Raw genomic sequence first — 25,224 nt, 5'->3', positions numbered from 1 at the left:
CAACCCTCACCTTGCTACAAACCCTCTCAAGTAGTTATAGAGAGTGATGAGGTCTTCCCTGAGTCTCTTCTTCTCCAGACTAAAGAACCCGTGCTGCCTCAGCCACTCCTTACTTGTGCTCCAGACCCTTCAGCAGCTTCGTTGCCCAACTCTGGACACATTCCAGCACCTGAGTGTTCCTCACGGAGTGAGAGGCCCAAAACTGAACACAGTATTTGAGGTGTGGCTTCACCAGTGCTGAGTGCAGGGGCATAACTGCTTCCCTGGTCCTGCTGGCCACACTGTTTTTGATACAAGCCAGGATGCCTTTGACTTTCTTGGCTGCCTGGGCACACTGCTGGCTCACATTCAGCCATCTGTCAACCAACACCCTCAGGTTCTTTTCCTCTGGGCAGCCTTCCAGCCACTCATCCCCAAGCCTGTAGCATTGCATGGGGTTATTGTGACCCAAGTTCCTCCTTTGGACTTTGGCTTCTGCACTTAAGTACACTGTTTGAACTTAGTTGGTTTGCACAAATATATAATCAGAAAGTTAATTTCTCCACTAATGTGAGGCTGACTAGCTTTGCTCTTTCTGACACTATTTCTGCAGGAGTATTGCTGTGAAGCAGTTCTGCTTGCTAAGCAAATGTAGGGCAGCACACAAGAAGAAGATGGGTAGTAAAACGCTAATTTAAATGATGAAGACCGATTTAAATAACTTTCATTTGTTTTAAAGTTTAAATATTTACTCGTTTGCAATATTTGCATGTGCTCTTTCCTTGCTTGCAGCATCCCACACATTCTCTTTCTTGGGTGAGGTGTGGGGAAGGAGCGCTGTGTGCAGCTCAAAGGCTTTACTGCCTTGAATAAGGAGGGGAGGGTTACAGCAGGACCCGCCCCCAGTCTGTGTGCGCTCGGGCTTCCCGATGTCCTTGCAGTGTTTGTGGCAGCGCCGTGCCAGCAGCCTCCCAGGAGGGCAGTGACTCAGGGCCCCGGCGCTGGCGGGTGGCCAGCCCGCGAGCAAAAGGGCTGCAGCTGGCCCCGACCCTGCCAACAAAGGGGCTGTGGGGGTCGGCGCTGCCCGCCGGCCTCCGCCCGGGCACCAGCCGCCCAGCCAACGCCTCTGTGTCTGTCGGGGCGCTCGAGTGAAAAACCTGACAGTGTCTGAAAGGCGAAAAAGAAAAGGGAAAAAGAGCAGCTCTCACCAAACCGTGCCAGCGCAGCTCGGCGTGCCTTCCATCTCAAAGCGAACAAAAACCGAACCCAAACCCCCAGCAGAGGCGGGATAAGACGTACGCCACCTGGAATGTTTCATGGTCTCTAAAAATACAAAGCCTGCAGTATGGCCATCCTCACATGCGTGGCCTGAGCCTGGGCCGTGCTGCTGTAGCACACCGGGGGAACGCTTTGCCACAGCTGAAGTTACCGCTGTGATTTTAGGAAGGGAATGTTTGCGTTTTTCCGTCGATTTTCATGATTATCTGTGGTTCTAACGATTATCTGCAAAATAGGGCACACTATGTTACCAGCAATACATGTATCCTGTGGCAGCGAGCCAAGACAGTAATTGAAGGTCAGGGATTGTTTGCGGAGTGCAGTGCAGTGTGCGGCCTGATTCCATAGGGGACTGGCAGTTCCAAAGAACAAAGGCAGCTCTGTTCAGCAAGCTTATAGTACGGCTTGTTTGACAGAGTTCAGGCCCGATGGTGAGACGATGCAAACAATAGTTGGAAACAGTGCTAAAATAATGTGACTATTAAATAAGCCACTCTGTAGTGTTTTGCAAATGTCATAACCAGGCTTGGACAGGAATATTTTCCGTAGGCTTTGGGACTCTTAAGACACTCATTTTTAAAATTCTTGTTTAAAAATCAGTGTTAGTGCATTTACATGGCAAATCTGGGGTTTGTTAAGAATGTAGATCTAGAGGTTTAAAATTTAGTAAGCTGTAGTGATGTAAACATCATTTTATGTTGCATACTTACCATTAACAATTGTACCGGTAGCGACTTGAACACTTTTTTATACTCTCAAAACGTGTTTTCCCACTTGGCAGATTTTTACCGAGGTGGTGGTCTTTAAGTGAAACATTTGGAACCAGAGTTGCTGGGTTAGTGTTCCCCACATAGCTTGTGCCACTTGAGAATTTTTAGCAAAATTCCTCTGTGGTAATGAATAGGTGGTGCTGCACTGAGTATTAATATTCTTTGTTACTAAGTCGCAATCTATTAATAAAGCTTTGTCCAAACTGGCAAACTTGCCTGTCCTCCAGACGGTCTCATGATCTGTATTTTAACAGTGTCTGTCTTGGATATTATTAAGGATTGCCTGCTCTGACAGTTGCAATATACATACTGCACAGCTATCACAGCACCATTAGTTGTATGATAGGATGAACTATGTTGTGCTCTGTAACCAGTATAATTAATTCATTTGCCCTTCCTAAAATAACTGTTGGTGTTTGGACTCTTACCTGAGATAAATGGTAAAACAAACCCCTTAAACTGTATGAGAGAGGTATTCATTTGGTGGTATGCCTTTGGGATGTTCAGTAGTTCTTGTACCTTGCACTAGGTAATCCAAAAGGCACTTTAAAAGAGAAATTGAAGATCATACAAGTACAAAATTAAGTTTGAAAAAAACCCCTTTATATCTTGACTACTTGGCAAAGTCTGAGTTAAGGATATTTCCCTGTGTCAGCTATTACCACTAGGTCAAGTTTTATTTTTTAGAGGTGATGAGGCCTCTGGAGAACTTCTGTGCAAGGCTCCCATGCTTACCTGACAAGCCACCCTGTTGCTGTTTGGTTGCAGAAAACGAGCATGCTTCTGCAACCGTGCATTCTGTAGCCTCAAATGTGGAATAACAATGCATTTTAGTCTCTGCTAATGCATGACCTATCATGGTAATAGTGAAAGTGGTTGAGGTGTTATTTCCCACTATCCTGGGGAAGATGGGGTGTAGAAGAAAGAATGGGAAAGAAATCTATTGGAAATGGTGTCACTAAGATGTTTTATTCTTTTCTCTGGAGTTAAGGCAGTGCAGCTCCACTGCGGCTTGGCTGGGGCAGGGGTATGTTTTGGGGGAGCAGAGGGGTTAGTGAGCCCTGTGCTCTGCTGGCTGTGGCAGTAGAAGGCTGCCTTTCTCTATCCAGCCCTAAGGGCAAGTGGATCTGGTGAGGGGCTTTGCGCAGGGGTGCTGGAGACAAGAGGAGCAACTGTCCGGCTGGGTGGTCAGGAATAGGTGGAGGCTGCCTTGCTGCCATATAAGGCTGCTCAGCTGCCTCGGGCTCACCAGGCAGGAAGATCACTTAAAAGGGAAAATCCATACAATAAAGTGCCTCTGCTAGTGTCCCCTGAAAGCCAAATACAGTTTTCCAGTGATGTGGTTTGAACGTGGACTGGGTAGTGGACAAAACCCACGTACAGGTAGCCTGGTTGCTGTCCTGCTTGTGTGCATGCAGTGTCCCAAACTGTTGTGGAAAACATCCAGTTGCTGGAGAAAAGTCTGTGGTAGGTAGAGAGCCTTCCAGCTCAACTTCAATTTTTATTTTATGATTTCAGAGCTCAGTATTTTACAGCATTCCGGTGCACCTTTAAGCTGACATCATTTGGAATAATTCAAGATGAGAACAGAGAAGGAGTCATGCATTGATTTCTCATTATTCTCATACTTTCTTGGCAAACTACATGCTTTATGTTTTTTCCATGAAGTAAAAAATGTACAGCTGTTTATGTTTAAAGAGGTCAGAGGAAATAAATACGTCTATTTCAACCTCTCTTGTGGTTCTTTCCCCCCTTTTTTTTCTCCTATCCGTGCTTGTGCACGTGAGCTAAACTGAAGGAATGCATTACAGCTACATTTCTTTTTGGAAACCATTTTCTCATTAGATAGCCCACCATACACTTTTTTTCCCTTTGGACTCTTGAGGTGACTTAATTGTTCTCTGTAAACTCCTAGTTGGTTAGTGCCATTAACTTCTGTTCAAGAGAGGGAAATCACACTTTATGATTCTTTTAGTCATGGAGGAGAAAAATAGGTCGTATGCTGAAAATTGTGCTGGAGAACCTTTTACATCAGTTTATGGGCTGTAAATAGTTGCTGATCATGGTGCAACGTGCTGTTAGTGAAAGGCTTTAGGGTGACCGGCCCCAACCAGGCTTTTCATTGCATCTGGCTGCATGGAGGGGGAGCACGGCAGATCCATCTGCTGGCCCCTGCTCTGGCTGATTTTGGTCTGAAATCATGCACCTAGCTCAGGCCTCACCCTTTTGTGTGTGCCTGAATGTGGACAGAATTGTAGACCTGGCTTGCTGACTTGCTCACCCAAGGGACGAGGGGGAAAAGCTTTCAAAGGACAGACTCGGCACCGTAGGAGCGGGGAGAGGAAGGACTCAAGGCATAAACAGGCGTGGGCTGGGCAGCCTGGACGGGTCAGGGGCAGGCTCCCGGCCCGCTGCGGGGCCGCCACCACACGTGGCCCGCGGCTCCGCCCCCGCGGGACGTGGCCGCCTGCCCGCCCCCGCCGGCCACGCCCGCCGAGCGCCGCCCCTTCTGCCCGGCGTGCTCCCCTCGCGCGGCTCCCGTGGCTCCGCTCGGCACGTCCCGGCTCTTCCCCGCCCTAGCAGAGCACCGCCATGCCCGGCCCTGCGCACCGTGCGCCCGCCCTTATGTAAGCGGCGGCGGCGGCAGCGCGCCATGACCCAGCAGCGGGGACGCCCCGGGGCCTCCGCGGAGGGCCCTGCTACGTGCTAGCCCGCTCCGGCCCTACAAAGGGCGGGTGGCGAGGCCTCCTCCGCCTTCCTTCGCCGCCTCCTCCCCACGGCCCCGCCGTCCCCGCCCCTGGCGCGGCCGCCCGACCCGGAAGCGGCGCGGTGAGAACCATTTTCCTTGTGAGTTCAAAGGGGGAGGCGGGCGCGGAGGTCCCGCGGGCCGGGCCGCGGGGCGCCGAGCGAGGTGCGTACTGACGGGCGGGGGGAATCGGCTGTGGGGTGTGCGGGGGGGGGTGATGCGCTGCCGTGATGCGGCGGGCGCCTCGGCGGGACTCCCTCGCATCCCCCCGCAGGCACGTTAACTTTCTGTGGGGCGCCCGCGCGGCTTTGTCTGCCCTCCCGGGCGGCGGGGGCGGGGCGCGCCCCCGGGTCGCGGGGCTGTCGTGTCTCCCCCTGCCCGTCCCCGCGCCGTGCAGAGCGGCGCACGTGACGGGTGGGCTTCCGCGGGGGAGCGCGGAGGTGGCGCGGCACGACACGCGGTGGCTTTGTGCGGGGCCCGGCGGCGGGTGAAGGCGGGCCGCGAGCCACGGAGACGAGCCAGAGACACCGGGGTACGGACGCCTCCCTGCCTTGGGGGAGCCGCGCAGCGAGGGCCTGCGCCCTTGGGAAAAACGGAGTCTTAAGAAATTCATTTTTCTTTTCTTTTTTTTTTTTTTCCTTCTCCTCCGCTCAAGCGAGGTTAAATTTGTGCCGTTACCGCTGGCAGTTGAACTTGAAGGGCTCGTTGTCCAGACGTTAGCGGTAAGGAGCCCCGCCGTTGCATGTCGTTGCAGCGCGGTGCGCGCTGCCATGCGGCGCCCCCCCTGCCGCCTCTGCCGGAGCGGGCTTCACTGGCTGCGCCGCCCTCCTGCGGGGCCGCTTCGCCCCCGCGGCTACTTCCCCCTGCTTGTGAGCCCCAGCACCCCCTCCGGGGAAAGGCTGAGAGAGTTCCGGCCGAAGCAACGCCTCGCCGGGAAGTGGGCCCTTCCGTAGGGAAGGCAGGCAAAGTAGGCTGCGAATGAGGCAACTCGATGCTCGGTTTTTATGTCAGATCTGCTGTGTTTATTTTCTATTCTTTTCCACTCGGTAATTCTGCCACTGACTACAAACCATGGTAACAAACAGGCGTTGGAAGGGAGCTACAGCTATTCTGAGTGATTAAGTGTCATGATGAAAAGGTGCCAGTGTTTGCGCTATTGCAGACTAAACAGCGAGGCTGGAGAACAATATGTGGAAAAGTTTGCTGAATAGCACAGATAAATTAAGTTTACATGGTCTTCTCAATTTTTGTGGGTTTAAAGTGGGAAAACCTGTAAAATGTTAGATTTTAATGTAAGAATGGATTTTTCGAATTAATTGTTGCCTGTTAAAGAATGTTCTCTTTACAGCATAAATCTTGTAGAAAGAGGTTTTTTGTGTGGGGAGCAGGCTTGGGGCGCAGGGTGTCCGGGTTAGCAGGCAGTGAACTCCAGGCAGGCAGATGAGGTAGTGGTAGTTGTGGGGTGAGGCGGGCAGCAGCTGCGAGCTGCGCTGTAACCCGAGCGGCTGCTGCACCGAGCACTGGGTGTCACAGCCTGGCAGCGCCGAGGCTGCAGCAGCCGGGCAGCAGCAGCTCGCAGCCGAGGTGCGGCGGCTCCTGGTCCCTGGCCAGTGCCTGCTCACACGGCGGGGGCGGCTTACCACGGCTCCAGCTGCCTAATTGCATTAGGTACCGATAAAAATGCACTGTGTGCTTGCTCAGTACTGCCGCTTCAGGAAAGCGGGGCCTGTGGTTGCCATGGGGGTTTGGAAATGATAAATAAATAAATGGATGAGTTGTGTCACTGGGCGTTAGAGAAAGCAGTCCATGAGTAATCTGCTGTATTATTGAGTATTTGGTGAATGCCATCGAATAGTTCTGTTTGCTGTGAAGTGATGGTACTTTTTTTTTTCTAAACATTTGTTTGGATTTCTGGAAGGTGCTAACTCAACTGTTTCTTGCAATGCTCAGAGCTGTGCCAGATGCCTCCTGTAGGCAGGTTGTTTCTTGATGAGCTGGGGTAAAATCATGGGGAGATTGTCTGCGAGGTCAGAGTAAGAAATACGTTTTACTTGATATGAGTGAACTTGGTAGCAAAGGAACCCATGTGTGTTCCCTTTGGCCCAGCAGGGAAATCTGGTGGGGAAAAAATAGCTGATTTTCAGGTAGATGCCTCTGAGTGCTGAAGTCAGATGTCACTTAAAATTGAGTGCTGAGCTCTTTGGGGAGTTGGGTGGTTGTAGATGGAAGCTTTATGCAAGCTTTGAAGAGAGGTTTTTATTTGAAGAGGTTCAGTTTCTCCTGGTTTCAAACAGCGTGCTTGATTTTTTTCCTAGAATTGCCTTTATTTAGGGAAAGGAAGGAGGGGAGCGTCTTCCTCTGAAAGTCTGCAAAGGAGCCATTTGGGCCTTCTTGTATCTGTTTTCATGTCATTACATGCCTGACACGCTTGCCTCTAGTATCTGACTCTTGCTGCTATGCTCTTGGTCTGTTTTTCTTTGTGCATATGTAATGTGTGGTGTGAAGTTTGGTCGTGTCTTCCATCTTAAGGTTTTTCAAATCCTTAATCTGTGCTGGTTTGGATATCTCCTTGGTGGCCTGCCTATCTCCTGGAGCTGATAGAGTCTGGACTTTGCCTTCCCAAGAGGGCCTGCTTTTTTTTAAAGGGTGAGGTTTTGTTGGTCTTTGGTAGTGGGAATGTTTTGTAACAGTGCTTGAAAAATGTCAAGTTGTGTGCAGCTGAGCAGCCATCTGTGTATAAGGAGGTGTGTGACATGGCATAGTTTTGCTTTATTTATTTATGTGTTTTTCCTCTGTGCTTGTGGGATAGCCTGCATCCTCCACATGCGTAGTTCGGGGGCGTTGGCCTGTCTAGAGGCTTAGATCTATGAAAGCAAGTGAGAAGGCATTACATTTCTCTTCTCAGAATAATCACGCTTAGAGATCTATATTTAGAACTGGTTCTTTTAATACCAGCAGTAAGATAAACCGGTGGCTCACACATACCTTAATCTGTAGTGTTGTCTGAATCTTGAATGATAACTGCAAGCCACATTCCACACTGCTTCGTTTCAGCTAATGATGTGGTATGTCCTGTTTGTAGTCGGAAACATGTTTCTTGACCTGAGTAATAGCACAGAAAGTTTGAAAGGAGCCAGCGTGGAAAAAGTAGAACAGTGTAAAGACCTGGGGGCGAGTTAACAGCTGAAAGAGGACAATATTGACTTTCTTAAGAGAAAAATTGTCTGCTTTTGAGTGTATACACTCAACACTTTGCAATTCAGTGATGTGAACTCCACCCTCTCTTAACTCAAACCATTAGCAATACAAGATCCATTATAGAAAAGTGATGCAAGAGCAAAGGCCCTTTCTTAACTATTAAAGGTTAAATAATTATTTACTCTTCAGACTCTGTAGTTAGCATATTATCATATTCTCTTGCCCCTCCAGCCCTTTCATTTAGTTACCCTGCTGTTGAGATGACTGATAGGGTTTATTTATGCTTTGCTTGTGAAAGGGTAACAGCTGAAGTGAAACCTTAAATAAAATGGCAATGAGAACACAGTACCTTAAATCTGAGCATTTGTAGAGTGGAATATATTTATTAGAAAGTATGATCTGTCTCCAGTTAAGTATTCTCTCATTTGTTTAGTAAGTGCCAAAGCTGAAGCTCCAGAGAGACTTGAGTTATATTTAGCCCTAATCACAAGGCAACACCTTTGTAAAGTAGGTAATGAAGGCTGATAAAACCTTGAGTGCATCTCTTAGAAGCTGCCTGCAGACTAGCTGAGGGCAGGTCACCAACTCAGCTGCTACCCTGCTCAGGTGGCTTTTTTCAAGCTGTGGGATTGCTTCATGCCTCAGTTTCTCCATGTGTAAATAGGTGGCACAGAACCTGCCCTCCCCTTGTAAGTACTTGGGGTCTTGTTCCTACGGGGTGCTGCACGTGAGCTGGTGATGTCCTGTTGTGATAGCGGTATCTTACAGATGGATGTTGGTGTAGCATTTGCACAATGCTTCATGTGGTTTGACCTGCCCTTGTTTCTCCTCTTTGTCTTTTCCTCCTGCATTTTAAATTTAGAATCAGTCTCAAAGGTCTTTTTTTCTTTTCCTGTTTTCCCTCATTACTATTTTTTACTGTTCTGTAGAATAACTTTCCTCTTTTTTCTCTCCTTCCATATTATTTTCCCTTTATATCGTGCACGTTCCTTCTGCCGCTCATTTCTTTTGTTCACCCCTGCCTTCCTCTTGCTGTTCCCATCTGTTTTCAGAGCTGCATTTTCTCTGCCCTCCATCCGCTGGGATTTCCTTTTCACCTGACTCATCCCTTCTCAGTACATCCCTGCTCAGTCACACTCTCCTTGCACTCCTGCTCCATGAAGCCGAGACAGCAGGGAAGGGGCCGCCTGCTCGTCCCCTCTCGCGGTAGGGGGGGCCCGCTGAGGTCACGGCTCCCTCCCCACTCACCTACTGCATCCCGCTGCGCCTGGGCCAGGCTGGGTGCTTTGGGCAAAGGCTGTAATGGGGGATACCGAGGAGCCCTGCTCCCCTTTCTTTCTCCATGCTTGGATTTTTTTGCAGAGGGGCCGAGAGCTTTGCTGCTTTCTCTCATGTGCCGGGGAAGCGGCGAGGGGCCGTCGGGAGCTGCAGGAGCCCCCGGGACCGGGCGCTGCCGTCTCCAAAGCCGTTGCGCCGGAGCAGCCGGTTGCTGCAGGGAGGAGCGGCTGCGGGGGCGGCAGGCAGCAGAGTCAGAACAGTTGCAGAGACGGGCAGGGAAATGAGATGGTTGACTTGAGGCAAGGTGAACGATTTCAGAACAGGAAGGGGGGGGAGCGTTTTCACGTCTGCAGTCTTTCCACTTGAGCGTCCTTAGTGTAATTGCCACTGCGCTAGCTAGTCCTGCAGGCAGAGAGGATCTGCGTGCTAAGCTGTATGTTTAAGATACAATCGTGCTCCTGTACTTTGAGCTTCTGTGGTAAACACTCTTGCTCAAGCACAATGAGGGAAAGGAAGAATGTGTGGTGTAGTTCCCTTTTCTAGCTCGTTTTCCACCAACGGCACAAAAGAAAAACGGCAAAACACAAAATCCTCCTTTCTTGTGTTATTAGTAATTCTGTTCTAAGTTGTTTTGATGGAAGAATTATGTCAGTGTTTATGCAGTCCTGGGGAGCTGATGTGCTGAGCTTTTAAAAATTGATTAATTTTCTTTCTTTTTCTTTTTTTTCAACAGACATTCAAGCCCTTGGTTGGAAAAAGTGTATACAATTCAATTACTGCAGTAGAATTCCTTGTGGACAAACATCTGGATTTTATAACTGAAGATAGTGCCTTTCAGCCCTATCAGGTAAGAAATTTGGTTAGTGTATAAGTACTGTTCATTTAACTTACTTATAATCCATGTGTTTATTGTTTTTAAATGCATTTTACAGTCAAGTTGTCTGTTAACAGGAACGGTTTCCTAATGATTCTTGACAGAGATTGTTGTGCATTTTGTGAAATTTTATGTCAGGTGCTGTGTCTGATTCTAGTCAATCTGCTCATGTCAAGGAGTACCAGGCAACTAATATTCTGGAACCACCTTTAAGTAAAATATCTGACCCCTTTAAAGGTTAATAAGCACTTTTAATTGTAGAGGGGATAAAATACAGTGTCCATGCTGAAGCTGGGCTTTCATTTCTAGGTCTTTGAGCTACTGCAGTGATATCTGGCTTACTGGGTTTTTTTTGAGAATGAATAGCAGAAAAATGTTAATTTTTAAGAGAAAAACCACTTTGTCTTGCTCTTGTTTCTAAGCCTGCTAAAATTTCCAGAATCCTTGATTGTAATATCCTTTTCATTAATTAGAGACACATAAATATTTTAATGTGTGTGTATTTAAAGACCAAGAGAGACAATGATTCCCCCATGCCACCCCCTCAAGGTCTTCTGTGTCTTCTATGACAAATAGAAAAGCATTTGATACTTCAACTTGTGCTGAACTGATTGCAATTAGAATAGCCATAAATTCTTTCTTATGGCTGGGTTGGTACACTGCAGTGATACAGAAATAGTACTTTGAGACTTGGAATAACAGATGGCTCTGAATAAATGCTATGTAATTTTGTCCTGACACCCCTTCTTCCCTCCTGCTTCACCAAGATGTCTTTTTTCTTTTTCCTTCCCAATACCAAATATAGAACTAGAAAAAGAGAAGCAACTGGGAGAGAATCCTGGGGAGAGGAGAGGGAGGTTCAGTTTGTGGAGGGGCTGGTGCTTTTGTGGGCCTGTGGTGGGGAAGCCAAACGAGTTCAATGCTTCTTGTCAGTGTGAAGTTACATGTTATGACTCGAGCTGCTTGAACAGCTTGTCTGTGCTGCAAAGGACAGTTCCCATTATCAGACCCTACGCTACCACCTTCAGCTTTCTAAATAGGCACAGCCTTGGTTTTCAAAAAATCGGAGGGGGGGTTGGGGGAAGCCTGTGATGTTAGTGTGCTGAGCTGGATTAGCCCAGGGTGCAGTGAGCGCTGTGGCTTCCTCTAGGGAGGGGGTCAGGATGACGCAACGCGGAGCGGGATATCCTCCTTTGGCAGCAGCGACCTCTTCAATCAGCTGAGCTGTGAAGTGTAAATTCACCCTGAGTCCAGCTGCAATCTTCCAGATTCATTTTACAAAGCAAATACTTGCGCTAGCTTCTGTCCTTTGCCCAAAATCTATCAAGATCATGTCTTTGATAACATTCATTCCAGTAACAGTAATCAATCTCCTTTTGGCAAAGAATCGTTTCTTACAAGATGAGCTGAGCAAAACAAATTGAATATATGAGGACTGCCTTTGTAAAAAAGTTCCGTCAGGCCTGGCTGGCAGTAGCACAGTGATGCTGTGTGCATTTCAGGTCCTTCATCTTGAGGAGTATTTACTGTTACAATATTAGACACAGAAGCACCTTAATTTGAGAAGGTGCACACAAATTGGAGGTGTTGTTTTTGAAAATGCCACACGAACAACTAGTTTTATAATATGTTGGTAGATTAATAGCATTAGCAACTTCAATTTTAGAGGTGACTGAACTGATACAAAGCAGTAGTTTCTGAAAAATAGTTCAAGGTAGAAGCTTGGTTTTCCTAACTCTTGGCCTCCATTTTTGGCACATGGAGGGCAACTGTGTAAAAAGTCAAGTTGTTTCTCCCTCTCATGGAGCAAACAGCTACCTGTAAAAGTCTGAGATGAAAGCTACTGATCCTTATTAAACATAGTTTAGTGACAAGAGATAAAGAAATTGTGAAAGAGGGATGCTGACAGAGATTCCTACTAAGACATCCAGAATTTACATCTTAAATGGATATGGCTTGGATATCCAATGTAGAAACATAGATAATATTGAACTCACTGATGACTAGTGCAAAGATTTCTTTGCTTGAATGATTCTAACAAGTTTTAGAAATTACCTTTGTGGTCATGTCTCTTTGCAGGCCTAGCAATGTCTCATTGCCAAGTTTTACAAATTAATGGTATGGATAAGAGTTTTACTGAATGGTAATGTCTTCAGGAGAACAGAAACTATTTTTAAAAATAGATTAACTGAATTATGTACTGACAGCACCTTAGAAATACACAGTTGATCGTTATGGGACTGTTTATCTCCTGAAAGATACTTGAAGTAGGAGGATTGTCTCTATTAATTTGTTTTACTTGTTATTTTTTGTTAATGATGGAAATCACATTCCTAGCCTTCTGTCACTTAATGTGCAGTAGTCTTATTTGTACCTTTTTTTTCTGGAAGACCTTCCTTTTCTTTGTCATGAAAACAGATCCTAGGTGTATCTTCATTAAACTTTCTGTGAAAATCTGCTTTTCTAAAAAGAAAAAATAAAGGGCCGTTTAGCTCCCTTGTTTGGTCTGGAATACTATTTACCTGCTTTTGACCAGAGGACAGAACTGAGGAAGCACTCTTTGCAGAGATGAGTTAACTTTAGAGTCGTTCTTAAATGTATTTAGTTTTTGGTTTAAGCTCTCATGACTGCACATTTTCAATATGAAGTCCTTAGAGACCATGGTGATCTAAACACTTTTTTATTGCATTTTGCTGTTAGTGCCTAAAATTCCAGTACCTTCCTGCCAAAACAAACAAAGCTTGAGTCTGTGTGGGAAGACTCCATTTCACTTCAGATACAATTCTTAACTACTGAGTAATTTTTCCCATCGTTGTGTATACTTGTAACATTAATAATGGGCAACAGACAAGCATTTGGTATGAATTCTACTCAGATCAGCTCTATTCAAAAAGTAGAGTGCTGTTTAATGTAACTACCGGGCTAAAGGGCTTCATGAATTAGGCGGTGCTGTCCAGTTTAAAGGTGACAACTGCTTAAGGCAAAGAAAACAGCACACTTGGCATCCTGTTGATCTTGGCAGACAAAACAAAGTTGGAGTAGGCAAAGACCTAAATTACTGTTGTTACCCGAAGTGGTTCTTCCAGAACAAGAGTAAGGAGACTTTGGCAGGACTCACTGGGGAATCATGAACCATGGATTCCCATGCCATGTCTGCTCGTTACATAAATAAACATGTTTCAATTATTGAGAGATTCAACAACCTTTGTGAGAGCTAGATGAATATCATTATGAAAAGTAGGGTATGCAGCTGCACTATGCTAGCTGTTCCCCATTTTTTCATACCCTCACAGGGTTTTCTATAGCAACTGTTACCCTTGTCAGTGAATTTATTCTTTACAGCTAAATGTGTTACGTGATTTTTCTTCTTTATGTGTGTACTGCTTTGAATCCTGCCCTTCTTTGTAAAAATTCTGTGGATTCTCTATGTGTGGTGCCTTCAACACCGACCTACAACATGTTTCTGGTGGCTTTTATCTGTGTTGCTTCATAGAGGATACAAACGGTATTATTCTCTACGTGAAACTTCAGTGTGACTGAGGGTGACTCATTCATTAATCTGGGATGGTCAGACCATTTAGTCATGTAGGTCTTTTTACAGTGGTGGCAAGGGGATCTTGAGCTGAAAGCAGGTACAAACATTCACTGTGGTACTCTTCTTACGAATGAAATGAAAATTCTGTTCCTTTGCAGGAAGTGATCAACATAAATTTACAAAATGTATTTTCTATGTCAAACTAATACCTATAGATGTCTTGAAATGTGATGTGTAAGTCAGGACCTTAATATTTTTCTCCTTGCATTCATGATATATCATGTGTATTTTGACAAATGTAATGGGGTTTATAACAGCTCTTGCCATAAATGCAAAATTGAACACACTTTCAAATACCCTTGTTAGTAAAAAGAATTAAGTAAAACTACAGTAAGCCTACACAAATACAAGTGTGACATAAATAAAATAAAACTTAAATGGTTTTCTGTAATAATAAGTTACTTGTACTATTGTGACAGCTATGTGTCTATTCATTAGGATACACATAGTAAGCTAAGCAGCAGCAAGGCTGTTCATGCCTTAATTTGTTTAAGCATTGTAGTTTACTTGAAGGACTATAGATGGGGATGTGAAGTGTCAAAGCCCAGCATATGGTATGTGTGACCTCATCAGTGTGGTGTTTTGTCTGAGTGGTGTTTGGCAGTACCCGTCACGGGCACCATTCGGCCAAAGTGTGTGATTCTGCTGTTACTGGCTGAAGCAGCTGGAGTCAACGGCGTTATACTTTGGATGAGCAAATAAAGAATAACAAAAAGTGGTTTATATTTTGTTTTTCTGTAATAAAGTACAATTATGGAAAGACCTGGAAAGACCCTGCTTTGCCCAGGCAGTCAGCACATTTCAGCTGTGTGTCTGGGTCAGGCAGAGCAAAGTGCATGATAGATTAAATATTTCCAGATACATACACTAGACACACATTTTGTGTGTGTGATGCTATATTTCCAAAGGCTTTGTGAGTGCACAGCACTGGAACAAAGCTGACACAAGGCAAAGAATTCAAATTAAGTACCTTTACAACCATTGAACTTCCTGCGAAGAGGATATTTCACCACTCAAGGAAGGAAGTGGAAGGGTGTATGCACAGTCTTCAACAAGTCCTCCTGCATATTGGTTTGTTGTGTTTTTTTTTTTTTTTTTTTTAAAAAGCCCTACTAACCATGAATCAAGAGCACATTTCACTCCATGGTGGTTGAATCTCTTAAAGCCACCTTTATTCACATTCTCCTTCAGAACAACTTTTCTTTCTTTATCATGATCCTAGTAGCCTTTGTGTTTCAAAGTGATAAAGTCTGCCTGCCTACCTCTGTACGGAAGGTTGCAGATGTAAAGATAGGGCACTGAGAAATTCCCCTGGGGGAGGCGTTACAAGCACAGTGATAGATGTGTGTACTTTGCTCTTTTTTTAATGTGTGTTGCGTGGCTGGGAGCTGACAGGTCAGATGTCTGACACGCCTTAAAGGCTGTTTAAGCAATAATAATAAACTTTCTCACTAATCATGGAGTTGGCACCTCAGATTCAGGATCTAATACTGTGCTAATCTTATTTGATCTGTTAGAAACTCAGGTTCCATATGCCATGAAGTAAGACTTGAGGAAAGAGCATTGTGTAACTTTGATACTCTCATTTTCTGTTTATTATGGGCTGACATTCAGTATTTCAAGCCTCAAAACTTTTGGGATTTTTTACTTGTTTGCTCACAACAGCAAGCTAGTCATGTTGCAGTACTTGTGTAGTAATGACATCTGCACATAAATAAATTCCTTAAACATCTTGAAACAGGGATAAAATAATATTTTTTTGTATTTTAAGCACCCCATAATCACACATGCACTCATCTTTTAGCCTTCTCTTACTTCAAACCTCAGGCTTAAAAATAGTTACTGCAGCTGAAAATTGTTTTTCCCCAGAAACTAGTACCTCCACTGACCAGGCAGGCAGGAGCTTTTGGGTTGATCCCACCCTTTGAGGTTGACAGAAGCAGCTTGGTAACTCCTGAGGCTGGCCAGCTGGCGGCTGTGGCCATCATATGCTCCCCTTCCACTTTCGTTTCCCCTACTGGCAGCAGAGGTGCACACAACTTTCTGTGCCTTTAACTGTTAGTGTCATGGCTAAGAACTCTCCCTCGTCTCTGGTGTCTGGACCACCCATAAGCAGTCCAGCTGGCTTCTCTGGCAGCATCAACAAGATCGATGGTCTAAACAGCTTGTTAACAACACATGTATATTTAAGTGTACGGTTCCAACGTAAAGCAAAAGGCTGCGTCCAGCTAGAAGTGGGTCAGATGACTCATACCAGTTCTCACTCCCAGTTAACACAGATGGGACAGAAGAGTTTCATGGGAGAGCTCTCCAAGAGAGGAATGAGGGAGGAGGGGTTGGCACCCTCTATTTGTAGAGTCAGAGGGAGATGTTCATTGTCTCTCCTAGGCCTGTATTTGTGCCTCTCTTTGAAAAAGATACACTTCCCCAAGCAGGTTCCTTTTGTTCTCAGAATAGGTGGAATATAATTGTACATTTATGTTTCATCTTGATTTCTTAAGAATTAAGGACTTTAATAATTTTTTTGTCTCTGTCAACGTTTTGCGTGGGAGTGGAGTTTTTCCATATCCAACAAGCCTTAGGGAACTCTGCAGCATTGAGGGGAGGCAGGCAGTCAGCAGGCAGGTGGCATAGCTGATACCAATGGTGTAGCAGGAGAGAGTTAAGGTGGAACTGCTGAAGGCTATGGGAAGGTAGACAAGGAGGGGAAAGAGCTGTGAGGTCCCTTCCCGAGATAATCTGTGGTTGCTACAGTGGAGGTAGGTCTCAAATCCATAGCAAGACAGGTTTCCATCTACTGCCATAGAGAAATTTGGCTTACTCTTCCTACAATTTTTAAAAAATCATGCTTGATTAAATGGTTGGACTTCATTAATCCTACTGCAGCAGGTAGCTTAGAAATCAAGAATTCAAAAATTAAGATGTCAGAACAGATGGAATATAACTTGTTTGAAAGTGAAGGTCAGATCCTTTCCCTGAAGTATCTCAATATTTCTCAAAAGTAGTGTTGGGTTTACTGAATTTATAAATCCAGTGTTTTTGAGTTAGGAACTTCCTGTGTTTGATCACAAATTATTACTTTTCCGTGAGCTTTTACTGGTGGAAGAAAATTACTGCTGAGTACTAAGAAAAGGGCACCTTGTCCTTGGTTCTATGTCCTTAAAATTTACGGTCTTTTTATTTGACTAACCAACAGTGAAAGCTTGAAGTATTTTTCACATTTGATGTTCTCAACCAATACCATTGCCATAATCTAGACACAAAGTCAGCTCCTAGAGAACTTGGTTTCACTTTATAACCAGATAGTGCTTTGGCATTTTGTTCCTGCTTTCCTAAGTAGTTGCTGTATGTTGAGATTGGGAATTCTTAGTGCTTTGGGGAACTCTGGGGTGTAAATTAGGATAAAGTCCCACAGTTGTTGCTTAGCCAGGGAGGGAAAAGAGTAGGCATTCCTGTGTGTCAGGTAGGTGGGAAACTGAGTTTCATTGAAAGGTTTTCTTACCAAATTAATCTTCAGCGTGACAGGATAAACACAATAGCTTATTTGATGAAGTACTTGTGCATTTGTTTGCTTTGTTTCTTCCTGATAAAAGATTGCTTTGTTCAGGGCTGCTACTCTATGTAACTTTTTCTTACAAAAAATGTGTTTTTGAAATTGCATTTAGTAGAAATAATTTGCAGTCTAGGGTTAAGTGCTTCAGGAGAACTTCCCCACAGCCTTCAACAAGCTGCAGTTAGTAGAGGTTGAATGCTATAGCATTTCCAGATATGCATATGGAATTCCTTTTCCAGGCCAGAACTCTGGGGAGAAGCTCAAGTAATTTTATACAAGCTTGAGTTTTTTTTAAATTAAAACCAAGTATGAAGCATATTATTTTCTTAGACATTGGAATAACTTTACTAATAAAACAAAAAGTGCAGCATTTGTTTTGATGTGCAGGGCTTAGTGTACAGTGCCTTTCCTGATCAAACTTCTGGTTTTTTTAAACAGTATACTACATGATTCAGTATGATTAGAAGTTTTTTTCACTGCTTTTGCTTGTAAATACTGATTCCCCCCCTTCAGTCTAGCAAATGTTTCCTGTCTTTTGAATGGAATTAAAATTAACAAGGCCTATTTTTCCTTGCGCTGCCTTTTTCTTGTGTATGTCTCCTAGCATTACTGGGAGTAATATTTTAGTAGGCTTTTGTGGAGCAAGTTGGTTTGAAGAACAGTAATTTCTTTGAATCTCACAAGTTATTATGGTTTTTTTATTATGTTAGTAGTGAATTTTAAGCATACAGTGTAGAAATTCAACTTCAACCGTAGAAGCTGTGTTTTTACCTAGTGTGACTATTTTCTTCCTTTTTGCTCTCTTCTTTTCACTGTTCCACACCATTTCCGTATACAACAGATAAAATCAGATTAAAGCAGATTTCAGGATGCATAAGACTTGATGGTTGAAATGTGGTACTTGACTGGGCCTTTTTTATTTGTCTCCCCTCAAATGGTATGTAGTTCAGTCTTGATTTATGTTTTTAATAGGATTTTTTTTGGTTCTATTTGCTAGTAGATTTATTGTTATAAAAAATATTGTGAAATAGATGAGCACTCTATCAATTTTAAACACTGAATAGCATCTGAGTTTATCCCAAGGAGCTTATTACAGCAACAACTGAAATGTCCCGATTTTCTGATTAGCAATTTAATCTTTCCTTTTTGGAAGACCGTTAATTCATCTGTTCTCTAAAAGGCACAGCCACTGATTTCTTCAGAGTTGCAGAGAGCTGTAGTGTTAATCCAAATATGATATACATCCCAGCTGGTCAGACCTCTGTTATTTATAGGAAAAATTCCTAAAATGGCTCCAGCAGGTCAGAACAGAGCTCTTAGCAGAAAAAAAAAAGCACATGATGATGGCTGCATTGCTTCTGATAGGGTCTTGGAGAACAGACAGTATTTCCATGTTTGCACAGTGGTGGGCTTGCTGTTGTGTGCTTAGTCGGATGGTTGGAGAGTCTCTGCACTGTGTCCTTCAATCCAGAGAAGTTTGTTCTTTTGAATCAAATTCTACAAGAAAATGTGCTAATTGTTTCACCAGCCCAGATGTGTTGCTTCTGTGCAGTGCTGTCTTAAATCCTAATAGGAATTAACTTTTAAATGGTCCGTGCAAATACAGTGGTATTCATTTAAAATGTGAGAGAAATGTGTGTTATTCTGAACTGCTTTTATATTATCAGTATGTTGGCCAACACTGTTATGTAGTACTATTCTAAAAAACACATTTTCAAACAAACCCCAGAAAACCACTTGAAAATGAAAACATGAATAGTAATTAAGTGGACCAAATTCTACTGAAGCTGGCTTTCAAGAACATTTTGAAGATATCTGATGTATTCTTTCCTCTTGTAAAAAAAACATAAATTATTTAAGATGCTTTTATTGATGGGAAGAATTTCTATTCTGCCCATAATCCTCATGAGTTAGGAGAGAAAGGAGCTGGAAAGTTGTGTGTTCCCAGAGCTCCTGTTTGGTAAACAGGATTGAGGATATTTGCAGAAGAGACTGGGTAGCTCTCTGGCTGCTGGTAACCTAAGTTGGCGGTAGTTCGAATTACAGAGCAGAGAGTCATTCACAAGAGTGAAATACTCCGATGCACATTTCTAGGAGGTGGTGTTGATCCTAGGAGCTGTTGTCAGTCTGCCACATATTGGAGAGAGTTTTGTAGTTTTCTTCTGCGGATTTGAATTGAGAGACCTTTGCTCTTTAATACAGTAAGCTCTTAGTTATCAGTAGTCTCATCAAAGAATACTGTGTTGCTGAGTAATGCAAGTGGTAAAAGATTTGATGGAGGTAACTACCATGAGATGAGAGATGAATATCCAGTCTCTTGTTATCTGTGGTGATGGTACACAGCTTTTCAACTCTGACAGTTCCAGTTGCTGCAAGTAACTTCTGCTGTCCCTGATGGAAGGAAGATGTTTGTTCTCTAAAATGGTTAGTCTCTGAGCAAGAGGTGATCTCTTGGCTTGGTTTTTAGGTGCATTAGATTGCCTCTCTAGCAGCCCACTAGTCCAGGCAACTGATAATCAACAGAAAACACTTTTTTCCTTAAAAACCCATGTATCTGTACAGCTTGTCCTTCAGCTGATACGATTTGGCGAGTTGTTAGATACCTTCTGAAAGCTGTTCACTGGGTGTCCAAGTCTCAGTTTAAATTTTAATATCAATGTACAAAAGATTTTTCTCTGATCTACTCACTTAGCTGCTCTCCTTGTTACCGTCAACTTTATTCTGCTAATTGCTTGCTTCAGGGAAATGTCTGCACTTTGAGGTTTCTTTTCCCATAGTGACATTGAGTTGCTTGGTAAGTGGCTCAAAGGCTTGTTCCAGTGTCGCCGCATGACTTGGGAGTAGTGGGGTAGGACCATTACTCTCTCCTGGTTTCTCTTAGGAGTAGATAAAACAAAATGCAAAATTAGGACAAAATTGCATGCTGCTGAGATGATGGTGATAATTGTATGGAGCCTGCAGTGAGGAAGGAGAAGAAAACGTAGTTCAGTGGAAAAGACAAGCAAATGTATGGCTGTGTTATCGAAATGAGGGAGAAGATGGACATGGAGCAGTGCTATTGACTTCACCTTTCGTTTGTTTGTATGTGGAGAACATAAATAGTACATCACTTCGATACTCCCAAGTGGAAGCAGAGCCCACCAGGTTTGTGGGTAGGAGCTTCTTTTTTGGGGAAGTCTGTAAATCAGGTGCTAAAAGATAGGTTTGTCACTCTGGGAGGTGTTGCTTTTCTGACCCAGGTTATCCCAGCTGCTCCAAGAAAAGGTGACATAACCTGTGAGCATAAAGGTTACCTATTTTTTCTCTGTTTTCAAATGCAAAACTATTGTACAAGTTACTTACTAACTTTTTCGATTGTTTTAGGACTGTATCTGCCTGGCCACACTTTGGTTTTGCTTATCCACTGATGGGTCTTTACTTCCTTGCTGCATACTTGTTCAGTATGCTGCTCTCCTTTCCCTTCTGCCTTTCCATCTACAGGTACAGGAATAATGAGCTGACTTGTAAGAACCAAGTTTTCCAGCATGCGTATTTCACCGGAGGTGTTGGTAGCCTTATAGGATGGCAGATAGCTCTGTGAGTTAAAATCAAGAAGAATATTAGACTATGAGTCAGATTTTCTGTGTGTGTATTTCTTAGCTTGAATACATTTTCCATAGGATGATCTTTTTGTGTTTTTAATAGAGATTTTCTGGTGTTCTTTGGAGTGTGAAGTATTCTTCCAGGATTGAACTAATGGGTGCAATGATCCTTCTTCAAGCCTGAAATCCTGACTTGGAGAAGTCTTTGCAGCCCTGCTTCCCTAATTCTCAAACCTAACAATTCCAATTTTAAAATCAGCATCAACTCTGTAATTACTGAACAGGTGAAACAAGGAAAGAATAGGAGTTTGTGGGGAAAAGTATTAAGCTTAAGGAAAAGTGGGGAGCAAAAGAAAAATTAGTGATAGCTTTTCCTGAGAGGTGTTAAGTTTACTGACAGTTGAAAAAAAACAAGCAAATTTTTAGTCCTCATCTTTTTTTCCCCCTGTAGCCTTAACTTTCCACTTAGAGACATAGTTCTTGCTGTTGCACACTGAAATAACCCATAATCTTGAATATTTGTGGTCTGAAATACCTATAAACAGTTGGCCTTGTCAGAAGGCGGCCTTCAGAGCCCCTCTTTGGGAAGGGATTTGTTGTCCCCATTCTCTTGTCTGGCCTCTGCATATAGGGAGAGCGTCGCTGCCGGTCCCTGCCTTTCCCTGTGCAGCGTGCTTCGGCGCACATATGAGCAGGGCTGACCTCAGCTCGACTTCATTTTTGGTTTAGGGGTCAGAGTTGTGCCTTCAAGCTTGACTTAACTGGTTCAGATGTAACCCAGCAGCTGCTGGGTTTGAATGAGGTAAATTGTGACTGTGTGCTCAGAACAGCAGAAAATAGGTCAAGTGTGGGTTGGGTTTACATAGAAAGCGCTAGCGTCGCCTGGTAAGCCTAAGCCTCTTCTCAGCTCAGACAAAGCCGTTTAAGGTAAACTGGGAAGTTGCAGTCTCCCCAAAAAACTTTCTAGCCTTTTGTAGCTTTGGTGTTTTCTGGCTGGCGTTGCCCTTGGTGAGAAGCCTGGAGCAGGCAGGAGGCTGTCCTAGTTGCAGGGGCAGACATTGGGTCAGTCGATGTGTTCCCCTGGCGCGATCCCCTCCAGAACGGCGTCTCTGCACTGGCTGACGTGGAGCAGCACAGCCTGCAGCCCTCTGAGCCTCTGACCTCTGTCTGCCAGCTGCAGGGGCCTGCCAGCTGGGGTAGCCTTTCACTTGTCAGAAGGGAAGAAGGAATATACTGTTTACCAGTGGTTTATGCATGCATATGCATCTAGAAAGATGGGTGAAGCAACAGAAGATCGGTGTATTTTAGTCTCAGCTAAATTTGATGGTTTCCTTGTAGGGTTTTGGTGTGGCTGTTTGGCATCAGCAGGAGTGTCAGTTGCTGCCAATTTTTCTGTGTTTTAGTTAGATTCTCATCTTTTGCCACTGGGGAAAAAAGAAAGTCTTGCTGTATGACAAGGATACTACCAATTCATAGGTGATCTTCCTGTGAAGATTTTTGGTATGCTGGTTATCTAGATTTCATGTCAGTGTTTTGTTTGGTGTGTTTTTTCTTCCCTGCTTACTGATGTCAGGCAGGACAATATATTAAGATTGAAGGTTTGTTAAAAAGTTATAATCGGTGAAAGAGATTACAAATCAGTGATACAATCAGATGTGCCACACAGAGAAAGAAAAAATAAAAGGATGGCTAATTGCCAAGGAACAAAACCAGAGATTTGTAGAGACCTTTCAGACAAGGGGTAAAAATATGCATGGATGTGTTTGAGGCTGGGTACAGGTAAGGTACTGAATTTTTGTGTGTGTGTGCAAGAAAATCATAATCTAAAACATGGCATTAGAGGACTAGTATAAATTCTCAGCAGTCTAGATTTTAAAACAACTACTTTTTTGTTGCTCACTGCTCTTTGAAGACTGTTATTGGTAGGCAGCTGTTGACTTAGCTTGCTCTTTTGTTTTTCAGACTGTAGTTTCAAAATTTAATTTTTATGCAGCTGAAGTTCCATTCAGTTGTAAAAGTCATTTGCTGCAAACAGGAGAGAAAAAAATGTGGAGGCTCATTTTATAGAAACTGATTTCAAGATATTTACTCATGAAACAAGAAGAAAACTGAAGGTTCAAGCTTTTGACACTTTGATCTCTGAATTTTTTGTTTGTAGAGTTTTTTACATGTGGTCCCTCTGCCATGAAAATGCTAACAAAAACGCTTCTTTCCCTATGCAGCACATACTGCGTAAATGCTGTAAACAAGACTCTCAAGTTGGTTACATACTAGTTTTCATTTAATTTGTGCCCTAAATTATCAGAAAACCACTAAGCAGCCGGAGGAAGCTATAGTTAATTAAGCCACAGATGGTGAGGACTAATGTGGTTTTGACCTTTACGAGGACTGCAAAATCTACTTAGTCTTCCTCTGTAAAACACTAGCTGAAATGAGTTCCTACTGATATTAAAAAGATGTCCTTAATGCATTGAAGCCAAAAGCAGAGACACTGTGGCCAGGGAGGGCGCTTTCCCAAAAAAAACGTTTGCAGGTTTCCTAATGCATGGCATCTGCCGAGGCTTGGTCTTCAGGGCTCCCATTTAATCATTTCTTGTGCCAAAAGCCACTGTTTTTCCAGGATTGGTTTTCCTGGAATGCATATTGTCAGATCTCCTCTTCTTCACTGAAAATAGAGAGTTGACAGCTGACTGGAGTTTCTGTACCCTCCTCTAAACAGCATGCAGGCTGTGTAATTGGGGGGAGGAGTGGCTACTTAACTCTAATTTTTAGTTGTTTTGTGCTCTAGGTTTTTATCTCACCATATAATGAACTCCTTTCTGCCACTCAAGTCTGTGAAGAATAACTTAGAGAAGTATTTTAAAATGCTGAGGAAACATCTTGCTTCAACAGCTTAGATCTTTTCAGGAGGGTAGAGAGCTGTGGAAATGGGCAGGTGTTCCCACCACAGACATGCCTAGTTGACCAAAACAGAAAAGGAGCTCGTAGTAATTTGTGCCTTTCAGAAGGCACTTTGTATGGTCTTTGGGCAGCATGCAGGTTTGGCCTGTCCAGGAATGCCTCTCAGTATCTTGGATAGTATTTTGTTTGTGACTGGGGCTTGAGTAGGAGAATTCTCCAGGTATTTGGATTTTGGCTTGTTTTTCTGTGAGTATTGTCTTTAAAGTTCCTATTTGATCATGACTTAAAGGAATTTTGAAGCATTATAAGTGATCTGCACTTATTCATCCGTGGCTTTGAATGATAAATTATGTTTTTCTGAATAAGCTCTCTGAACAAAGATTTCAACTTTCTGCTTAGAGCATACTTGATGGTATGGTCTGTAGTTTCCAACCTGCTCTATCATTTGACACCAGAAGAAAGAACAGATATACTCAGGAAAACATTTGATTACTTAGTTATTTGGAAAAAATATTGATTCTCTCTTTCTTAGAACTTTGTAGGACTCGAGCATGTCCCCAGTGAGTGGGAATTATCACCTAGAGAGATGTGCAACTAACTGCCTCAAGTGTTCTTTGGATAATTAAGCAGAAAATCCACTCCACCAGAAGCGAATTCCTCCTTTGGTCTGGAAAGAAAGAATAGCAGCAAAGATCTAAAAAACTTGGCATAGATTGGCAAGCTTCCAATAGTCACATTGCTTCATGTGACTGTCTTCCAGAAGGGCAGGAGGGACTATTTCGACTGTATCTTTGTAGCTCATACGCCCTTTGTCTTCATACAAGTATTGCATATAGTCGTTTTTGGAGCAAGGAACACTGCTGTATGAAGTACAGTAAATCTACTGTAGGAAGCTCTTTAAGAAGAAAAATGCAGTCCCATTTATTTGATTTGCATTCTGATTTACATTTCATAAGGATTTCAGACCAGCATTAACATCATCCTGGAGGAGGTTATTCCAGGACTCATGGAAAAACTAGTCTAGGAGAAAGTACCATACTCACTTTTGTGAGTAAAACTACTTTAAAATCAGGAAAAGGGGAAAATCTTACAGGGCATTTAACTCTTCTCTGGGTTACTCTGGCAATCTTGGTACTTTGACCAAGAAAGAGGGAGAAACTAAAGGTCACAGTTACCAAGGTTCAAATCTGTAGAGTTGTTGTTTCTTGAGCAATATAAATACAGGGTAAAGAAAAGGTACTGGGTACTGCAGTCATCTGCTCACCTTCAGTGCTAAGACAGAGAAGTGGCTACAAGTCATCAGCCTTGTTCATTGCTTTGTCTCTCTGTTTTGTTTGTGGTAGTGTGAGCTAAAACAGCATGCTTAAGGCCATCACCTTATCGTTTAACATGTTACATGGTTCATTTCCTGGCTTTTAGGTGTTCAGATTGAAGATTAATGTAAAATGGTCATTTGTGGCACATATGCTTT

At 43.6% G+C, this 25,224-nt stretch overlaps 1 protein-coding gene across 6 annotated transcripts in view; it reads left to right on the top strand.

Annotated features, from left to right (window-relative positions):
- The window catches only part of JMJD1C (jumonji domain containing 1C), a 169,208-nt gene that overhangs the window by 102,708 nt on the left and 41,276 nt on the right, over positions 1–25,224 (top strand). For 2 of the 6 annotated variants that reach the window (XM_062000967.1, XM_062000966.1), the window contains exon 3: positions 9,983–10,096. In XM_062000967.1, coding sequence (XP_061856951.1) covers positions 9,983–10,096 — 114 coding nt within the window. Of the gene's footprint in view, positions 1–4,658; positions 4,939–5,433; positions 5,496–9,982; positions 10,097–25,224 lie in introns of those variants that run through there. The other 4 variants (XM_062000970.1, XM_062000969.1, XM_062000968.1 and 1 more) reach the window with 4 other exon arrangements.

This window comes from Colius striatus, chromosome 8 (assembly GCF_028858725.1).
Source record: "Colius striatus isolate bColStr4 chromosome 8, bColStr4.1.hap1, whole genome shotgun sequence".
Lineage (NCBI taxonomy): Eukaryota > Metazoa > Chordata > Aves > Coliiformes > Coliidae > Colius > Colius striatus.
Note: the sequence above shows the minus strand (reverse complement) of the source record. Positions and strands in the feature narration are given on the sequence as shown.